The sequence below is a fragment of the Mastomys coucha genome, unplaced genomic scaffold (genome assembly GCF_008632895.1).
Source record: "Mastomys coucha isolate ucsf_1 unplaced genomic scaffold, UCSF_Mcou_1 pScaffold14, whole genome shotgun sequence".
NCBI classification, from domain to species: domain Eukaryota; kingdom Metazoa; phylum Chordata; class Mammalia; order Rodentia; family Muridae; genus Mastomys; species Mastomys coucha.
In genome coordinates, this window is record NW_022196896.1 from 32,527,617 (window position 1) to 32,537,479 (window position 9,863).

Here is a 9,863-nt window from a genome sequence, read left to right on the forward strand (position 1 = left end):
CCCCATCCCCCAGGGAGAGGCAGAGCATGAGAATATCTTCCATGACTTAAACAACTGACAAGGCACTAGTATCTCGATTCTTTAATTCCTACATATCAGTTAAGTAGCAAAGAAGTAAGTGCTTGGGTGCTCATTACAGTGGCTCCGGTAACAAAAGAAAATCCATGGTATTAGTAGTCAGAGAAATGCAAAAGCTCCTCAAAGCAGCCAGCCTGACCCAAATCAAAAAGTGTGACAATGACTGTAGGTAAGTGCTGGGGCGAGGGATGCTATGGCAATTCCCTCAGTCCAGGCCTTTGCTATTTTTTTGAGCACCACTGAATGCTAATAGCAAAGCTTTGTGATGAAATCCCAAGGGGCCTACAAAGAATGATGACAGCAGTTTCCTTCCGAGTCACCACCCAGGCTGTGCTGCGCTGGACCCATGCTGTGGGCACAAGCCCACTGTTCAGAAGGAGGCATATTATATATTGGTAGGAACAGGTAAAACTGGGGCCTGTTGACAGTATTCATAGAGCAATGACTCATAAATGCTCTTCCCTACATAATCGTTAGGGATTGGTCCAGCTCTGTTGTCCATAGGGGATTATCTAGGACCCTGGAGCATACAAAAATCCAAGGATGTCTTTCCCATAAAATGGCACAGTATTTGCATCCAACCTGTGCACGTTTTCATGGATACTTTTAATCATCTCTAGGTAACTTACGATGCCTAGTAAAATGCAAATACATAAAATACATAGCTGTATTGCTTAGGTATAAGGAAAAAAAGCCCTGTACTTATTCAGTGTAAGTGCAACCCTCTCCCCAAATATTTTCCATCCAACATAGGTTGACCCCACTGACATGGACACCTGACTGACAAATCCATTACTCCTAGAAAAAAAATTCATGCACACTTGGACCACCAAAACCACAATAAAAGCAGTATTCACAGTAGTCACAACCCAGGACTAACTCTGATTTCACCAGTGAATGTTGAAATGAATGAAAAGAATTCTGTATCCATTACATCACACACAAACAACACTATATAGCAACAAAGATGCATTAAATGTTCTGACACCTCAAAACATGGATGAATTCATTAAACTGTCTAATAAAAGAGACAAGAAGTAAGAGAATACATTCAGCATGACCCATTAATATTAAGCTCAGGCAAAGCTGGACTATTTTGTTTGATACATGCTGTACCATACATAAAAGTAGTCAGACTATATATAAAAGACACTGCAGTACTGCCTGTATGCACAAGCTCCACTTCCAGAACCCTAGAGGGAAAGTCGGGGAATTATGACAAAGGTCAAGCAGCAGCTGTCCCTGAGGGCAGGTGAGGCTGTGATAGAGAAGGGACAAGAGGAACTATAGGGTCTGACAAGTTTCTTCTGTTGACTTTGTAATTACTTGTTACTATCAGCACAGTAGCTTTTCTGTGGATTTGTTACATCCCTAGCATCAAAGTTAAAGAAACAAAGTCACTCCCACTCATCAACCCGAGAACAATGGAGCCTGGAAACTTTTACATCCTTTGAAATAATGAAAAATACGCTTTCCAGAGGCAGAGCAAAAGTTGCCAGGAAATAGCGCAGCTGCTAAAGACATTGAAAATGCTGATAAGGAATTTGGATTTAGCTATGACTTAACAGCTATGTCCGCAGCTCCAGAACACCAGCAGACCCACCAAAAAGACACTCATTTCACGGTTCCATTAGCCTAGTCACAGACATTTGTATTGTTAAATCTAGATAGATTTAAAAAAAAAAAAAAGAAGCAGGATAATAAAGGACTGCTGTGGAGTGACACTTTGTCACAACGAAAGAAAACAATAATGAAAAAGTTTCAATTCTAGCCACTCCTGCCTTGCTAAAAAGTATACATATACCAGGGATGGAGAGTTACCTTTAACAAAAGCATGTAATTGATTTGGAAAGTTGGCTGATGATTAGTTTTAACTAAATTGCAAACTGATTCAGAGGGTCAGAGCCCTGGCTGCTCTCACAGAGCCGTGGGTTCTCTGCACACACATGGCAGTTTACAACCCTCTTTAACTCCATTTCCAGGCAGTAGAAGCCCTTTTCTGCAAGCACATAGTGAACATATATACACGTAGTCAAGCACTCAAACAAAAAATAAAAACAAATCAATCTTTAAAAAAAAAAAAAAAAAAAAAGGACAGCCAGGCAGTGGTGGTGTGTGCCTTTAATCCCAGTGCTTGAGAGACAAAGGCAGGCAGAGTTCTGAGTTCAAGGCCAGCTTGCATAGTGAGTTCCAGGACAGCCAGGCCTACATAGTGAGACCTGTCTCAGAAAACCAACCAACCAAAGACTGAATCAAACAAAACTCAAAAATTTTCATTTCTTAAAATAAAGCCTTCCAGAGACCAAGCTTTAAGAAGTCGCTTCCTCCCCTTCCTCCCTGTACAGTCAGATCTCTGGGAATATTAACAATATGCAGAGGACACAGGGCACCAGAGCACGTGCACACATCACACACACACACACACACACACACACACACACACACACACACACACACACACACGAGGAAACCGCAGAGGCAGAGACAACTTTCGCTCTTATCCCAGCAACCTTCTTCCTGCAAAGGGCTGCTTACATCTGAGAATCTCTTCCCTGTGTTTCAGATCTTATCATGTCATCTGAGAATCTCTTCCCTGTGTTTCAGATCTTATCATGTGAGAGGCTGACTGTGAGAAACAGTGTGATTAACAAAAATTATAATTTGCTCACTTAACAATGATATGATTTTAATTGGCTGGATTTTGTTTTGTACCCATGTGAAAAACTAGTTCCCATGTTCTTTGAGGATTAAAAACTAAATCTGGGGACTGGAGCACTTGTTGCTCTTCCAGAGGATACAGGTTCCATATTCCATACTGATATAGTAGCTCACAACCATCTGTAACTCCTGCTGGGGTGGGAGGAATTCAGTGCTCCCTTCTGACCTTCCTAGGTACCAGACATTGAAATATTCCACAGACATACATGTAGGGAGACATTCATATACCTAGACAATAAAACAAAAAAATCTTTACAAAACAAAACCAGCCAAGGAAATCTGGACACCTTTACAGTCTCCCTGTGAGACAAGGCTCAGATGGGTGGATGGAGATGCCCAGGGGCGTGAGGCAGGGCACCTCTCACTGCTGACACCCACAGCACCCACAGCACCCACAGTCACTATTCTTTTGGCTTTACTCCCAGTGCTACCTGCTAAAGTTCTGCAGGACGAATCCTTCCAGGTGCTAAGGAGATGCCTGAAGAGCAGCCAAACTCAGATCCAGGTCCTATTTTCTGTTTCTTGTTCTTCTTCCTCTACCCTTTCCTCTCAATCTCTCCCCCCCTCCCTTCAAAACATAATTTATAAACAACTGGGCTTCATGGTGGCTCCTAGCACCTAAGAGACCTAGGCAGGGGGATTGATATGAGTTCAAGCTCAGCTTGGGCTATATAGTGAGTTCTGGACAAGACAGGGATATGTAACAAGACTGTCTCACAGATGAATGGGTGAATGAATGAATGAATGAATGAATGAATGAATGAGTGAGTGAAACTGTTGATGCCAGTATTTTAGTAGTGATAGTTTGCTAGAATTTTGTGAGCTATTACTATGGGGGACTGGGTAAATGGTACTCACAATATTGTTTATTTCACATACAAGTCAATGCTGTTGAAACAGAACTCACATGTCACATTATTTGTCCATTTCAGGCACACAATTAGTCATAGTCGTGGAGTTGTTACCAAAAGCTACTTTGAAATATTTACATTAACTCTCAAAGAGTTCCTTCAACCAGGCACCCACTTTCAGTCTCTGTAGTTTTGCCTGTTCAGGGCACTTCACATTCTATGAGTACATAGAATGATACCCTCCATGAGCCAGTTTTGCCATGCAGCCCAGGCTGGCCTCAATCTCCCACTTTGTTCTCATAAATGCTGGGATTCTATACCACTTTCCTGCTATTATGAATAATGCAGTCATAAATATTCCTGTTCAGGCTTTTGTGGGGCATATTCATTCACTTCTGTTCTTTCTTTCTTTCTTCCTTCTTTTCTTCCTTCCTTCTTTTTTTCTTCCCCTCTCTCTCTCTCTCTTAATTGAACTTGTTTCTTAACTTTATTACTATTTTACTTTGACTTGGCGTTTCTTTCCTTCTTTTAAATGTTATTTTATGTGTCTGGGTGTTTTGCTGGTATGTATACCTTTACACAAGTGCATGACTGGTATCCAAGGGGACCAGAATGAAGGCACCAGATCCCCTGGAACTGCAGTTAATGACGGTAGAGTTGCCCTGTGATGCTAGGAATTAATCCAGGTCTGCTAGAAGAATAAGCAGTTCTTTTTCACCTCTGAGCCATGTCTCTAGGCCCTTTTGTGTTCTTTCTTACCATCATGTTGAATGCCAATTATCTCCAAAAATATTTATAGAAACAAAAAAAAGGTCCTAAGCCTGAGTGGAGCTTTCACTGAATTGAGACTTTAAGTGTTTGTCCCAAGTGTGAGAATGAGAGATGGATATAGGAGGAGAGAGGATTTGGGGAAGCATCTATGTTCCTATTCTAAAAAAGATGAAAGGAAGTATTGAGTCCCACATCCATCTGCATTGAGCAAGCATCAAAGCAGACAGAATTTGGCCCAAGACAGATGGGAAAGCAAGAAATTATGCTTCTGAGAAGCTCAGTGCCTGGCTCAGTGGCCGGCAGAGATTGGAACCCTTCATCATCCCCTCCAGAGTGGGACACTGTTGAACACTCACCCATCCAGACTTCCCCAAACTGCCCTGCGCCGAGCTTCTTCACCAACTTAATGGACTCCCGGGGGATCTCCCACGCATCTTTATCCCATGGCTTCTGAGGTTTGGGGCTAATGCATGCTTTCTCCAGTCTTCTGCATAGACCATCAGACTGCTCTAAGGTGAAAGGAAGAACAAATGTTAAGGAATGCACGCTGGGCTGGAGAGATGCTCCAGTAAGAAGAAAGCTTGCTGCCAAGTCTTAATAACCTAGGTTCAATCCTGGGTTCCCCAACATACACAAACAACAAATGTAAAAAGAAGAAGGAAAAGGAGAAAGAAAGAGAAAGAGAAAGAGAAGGAGAAAGGGAAAAAGTAATATAAGCCATACAGTCTGTAGCCATGGCAGATGGATACCAGGGTCCCCTTAAATTCCAAAAACTAAAGTCCCTTATATAAAATAATGTAATACTCTGTATGTACACCTTACTTAAATCATACTGGTACTACTTATATTATCAAATACAATGTAAACACCATGTTGTAACCCTGTATTGTTTGGGGAATGACAAGAAAGTCATCTGTATTTGCTCAGTACAGATGTTTTTAAAGGTACTTGGCTGGCTGAATCTCTGATGCAGAACTAATACGGTACGTTCTTTTTCTTTTAGAAGTGTCTATATAGAAAATCTTGAATAAGCTGTTATTTTTATAATGTACAACCTGACACCATCTAAAATGCCAGTAGGGATACCTTTTGCCTAATAACAACTTTAAGAATTATCAGAGGGCAATTTGAAACAGTTTATTTTATTCATTAATGCTGCCAGCATACAAGACAAAAATAGCAAAGACAGTGATGGACTGCCACACTTAACAAAAGGTATTCTGATTCCTGTGTCCTCATAAAAGCTCAATGGTACATGGGTAAGAATGTAGTTAGGTTACCCCAGCACTTCAGAACAGGCCCATGGGACTGCACCCCCCACCCCTGCTCCCTAGCACCTCAGCCAGAGCATAAGTGAATGGAAGTGAGAGAGGAAGGGAAGATTCCACAAGCCAGACCCTTGTTCTCTTCACACTGCCCTTTGCTCCATGACTTGAGGCCTAATAAACCCTCAGTGAGCTTTCTCACAGAGCCCTTAGCGCAGGCAGGAGGAACCAGCCACAGTAGTGGCTCCCGCACCCCATGTCAGCCAAAATGAATGGACCTAAGGCCACAGAGGTGAGCCTCACAAGGCAGCGTCTGGTACTGGGCATGAGGCACTGACTTCCTGCATTTAAATATGCCCATAGTGCTATGTCGTGGACTCTCACCATGGGCACATAGTTTTACATACGTGCATTACACTCAGAGACTTATATACACTCAGTATATCTTGTACTTTGAATATTTACACACATTGAGAGTATGCACTGTGCAAAAATAACATAAACTTTCCTCCATGGGACGGGGGAAACACTAGACATTAAGTAACTTGCACCAAGCAAGAAGGCCTCTGCCACCCCAGCAGCAGTCTCACTGTGAATGTGGTGATAGCTCCATTTCAGAGCTCTGCTCAAGGTTTTCTACTGTCCCATACTATGGGAGTATGCCTACCCAGCCAGCCTGTGCACATCTCCAAGCAAGTACTTGGCAGCTTGCATGAGCCAAAGACACATGTAGGTTATAACGGTGATAGACCCTGTTCAACTGTAGGAAATGTCAGTAGCTGAGCACACTCACGGATGGCTACATTAAGCTAGGGTGTTCAGAAGACAAGGTGGGTGAAATACATTTTCAACTTATAATATGCCAAGTCACAATAGATGCATTAGAACAAGTGATCACTGAAGTCAAGGCGTAGTTATATTAAATTAAAACTTCTTGTAGAGTACTATCCATTGCACTAACTGAGAGAAAAAATTTCTATCAAGTAGTACCTATGACTTTACACTAATCATTATGAAGATATCTATGTCTCCCAGCCTTCAGTTCTGACTTACTTTGGTAATGCTTAATCATGTCACTGATGCAAGGGAAGGTGATCCTTGGGGAGATGTAATAACCACCATTGTCCAGACTTCTAATTTTGTAGTGCTTAATGACATCACCATGCATAGGGTCATAATCTCTTACAGAAAGAGAGAAGCTTCCTGTGGGAGAAAGTTAAGAGAAGGCATGCTTATATGCTATCAATACGCTTCTACATTATACCATACCACGGTACACATTGTACCATGAAACATACAAATATAAACCATCACGTGAAAGTCCTGCAGTCATGTGCAGTGAAGATTTTCATCCAAGCACTTGGGATGCAGAAGCAGGTGAATCTTGGCTAATTCCAGGCCTGCCAAGGCCTCAAAGGGAAAATAAAAGGTACTTTTAAATGTTTGACTTGATAAATGACAATAGCATTTTGTTTGCTAGACAAGTAGGCAATATATCACTTTCCCCTTCACCATAGTTTTCCAAAATCATTTAGCGGAATAGAAGAATTATTTTGAGTTTCTTCTTGACACTTAGGATTCACTTTCATAATAACACAACAAAACAGGAAGTTTGACCTGGCCATAGTTATGCAAGTTGCCTGTTTATTAACATTTATCATTTGAGTTTGTTATTTGCTATCAAAATTAAAAACTTTACTGTCAGAGGGTTTGCATGATGGCTAGGCAGGTAAAAAGAGCTTTCTGTATAAGCCTGATAATTTGAATTCAATCCCTAGAGCCTATGATGGAAGCAGAGAACTGATTCACACAGTTGCCCTCCAATGTCCACATACACACCTTGCCAGGCAGGCATGCACACACATACACACATACATGCTCACACACACAAATAATAATAACACTAACAACAACAACAAATTTAAAATCAAACCCTCTAAGTGACGTGGCACAAGCTTTTAATCCCAGCACTCCATAGGCAAAGGCAGGAGACCTCTGACTTTGAGGACAGCCTGCCTGGTCTACCTATTGACTGGTCTACCTATTGACTGGTCTACCTATTGACTGGTCTACCTATTGACTGGTCTACCTATTGACTGGTCTACCTATTGACTGGTCTACCTATTAAGCTACATGTAAGTTAAGGACTACATAGGGAGACTCTGTTTTAAATCCAAAGAAAAGCCCAAACCAAACCAAAACCAAACAAAAATAACCCCTTCACTCCCAGAACCTACTGTATTCTTTATTTTATTCATTCTGGTATTGTCTTTCGAAAGATTTTCTGCAGCTGTGGCTGTAGCTTGGTGGCAGAATGCTTAACTACCATGCTGAGGCCATAGGATCTACATCTAAGGAGACTGCCCAGATCCCCAAGCAGTCTTCTGTATGGTCTTTAACGGAGGACTCACCCTTTAACGTTTCGCTTTCTCTGATAAGGAAAGCTCCCGCACTGTTTCCTGGGGCCAGAAGCTGTCGCTCTGCGTCTTTCCTTGTGATGTCCTTGAAGAACCACCTGTGAAAACATGTCCACATTTCATAGGTGTTGTGGCAGGGATACAAAAGTAAGCAGTCTCATGGAGCATTCAGAAACACCAAGATGGCCATGCAATAGGACTCACTCTTCAGTTTCTAAGGTGTTGACCTTGGCCACGTAGTTGCTGGGGATGAAGCCTTCTCTCTTTGATGAAAGGGACTTAGCTTTCCACCATTCCCCGTGCCTGGAATAGAAATCAAAGTCAAGAGTTGTAGTGCCAACTGTCCTAAGGCATTTCTTTTGCTGAGTGAAGGCAAGAGGGAGCACTACTGGAATCCCTAATTCCAAGGGGAAAAGTGTATTCCTTTTCATAGAAAAATATATTTAGTGACAAGTGCAAAAAAAAAAAATAGCATCCTTATAACTTCAATGTGGCTTGCAGTGCCACATAGAAAAGAATTAGCAAAATGGGTGACTTTATAGAAGCCAAACACTTCTCATTTCCTCAGGTGCCTAAGAAATGTTTTGAAGGAGCCTTATAGCAATGGGAGTCAAGGGAATAGAGACTTAAAATTCATGTGCTATAAACTTGCTTGTACAAACATCCACTTTACCCAGAGATAGGCACGAATAAAAAACAACAAAAATAAATAAATAGACCAAAAGTAACTAAGAGACAGTAAGCCTCCTCACATGATACTGCACGATACCACACTAACCCAGAGGGCGACAGGAAGGAGAAGCAGGAAGGGCCAAGCCCAGAAGGAGCAATTGGGTTCCAGATGGGGCGGTATGAAATTGGTCCTTGAAAGCCTCTATGTTACTCACTTTTCAAATGCCTGCACACAGATCAGGATCTCATCTGTGACTGAATCTGAGCTGCACCTGTGAACTGTTTATCCACACAGGCAGCCTATATATGCTACTCAAACTGAGCAAACTCTAGATGGAAATTATTTAAAATATTTAGGCTGAATTATTTTTTTAACATGTAGGGGTATTGAACCTAGGACCTTGCATATGTTAGGCAAGCTTTCTCCCACTGAGCTACTTTCTCAGGACCTAAAACTTTTATATCTATGTTTCTCATTTTTCTCCATTAAAGTGCAGCATAAGGCTATTTCTACAACAATCACAACCATACTGCATTAGACAGAAGAAGTCATCCAGAGATGGTTTGAAGTACAGGTGGTGGTTATGTAGCATAGCCGGGGCTCATGGGCCAGAGGATGTGGTTGCTAGGGATGTGGTGCTACAGTCACATTGGAAAATCCTGCTCAGCTGCCTTGGTGAGCTCCCTGTAACTGCTTGGATGTTTGGTTTTTTTGATCCCTGTGTGTTGACTCACATGCATGATCCTGGTCGGGCAACAGGGCAGTGAGGAGGGAGAACGAGTAAGTCTGAGCACTTTAAGTCTAACTTCCTTTCTGTACTTAATTTGCATAAAGCAGCTCTGACCCTGACCTGCCAAAGAGGGAGAGACAGGAGACCCCTTACTGAAGATAAGGAACTAAGTGCGGATCCAGAGTGTCAGTGTGAATTTGCATCTAAATGTGGCCTCTTATGATAGTTCTGTGACCTTGAAAAGTCACTCAGTAAGCCAGGCGGTGGTGGCGTACGCCTTTAATCCCAGCACTACGCCTTTAATCCCAGCACTTGGGAGGCAGAGGCAGGTGGATCTCTGAGTTCAAGGCCAGCCTGGTC

At 42.1% G+C, this 9,863-nt stretch overlaps 1 protein-coding gene across 8 annotated transcripts in view; it reads right to left on the reverse strand.

The window, feature by feature from the left end:
• The window catches only part of Lyn (LYN proto-oncogene, Src family tyrosine kinase), a 113,629-nt gene that overhangs the window by 35,042 nt on the left and 68,724 nt on the right, over window positions 1–9,863 (reverse strand). For all 8 annotated transcript variants that reach the window (XM_031366719.1, XM_031366717.1, XM_031366722.1 and 5 more), the window contains 4 exons: window positions 8,305–8,403; window positions 8,095–8,198; window positions 6,737–6,886; window positions 4,775–4,927 (listed from right to left, as the gene is read on the reverse strand). In XM_031366719.1, the coding sequence (XP_031222579.1) occupies window positions 4,775–4,927; window positions 6,737–6,886; window positions 8,095–8,198; window positions 8,305–8,403 (506 nt within the window). The remainder of the gene's footprint in view (window positions 1–4,774; window positions 4,928–6,736; window positions 6,887–8,094; window positions 8,199–8,304; window positions 8,404–9,863) is intronic.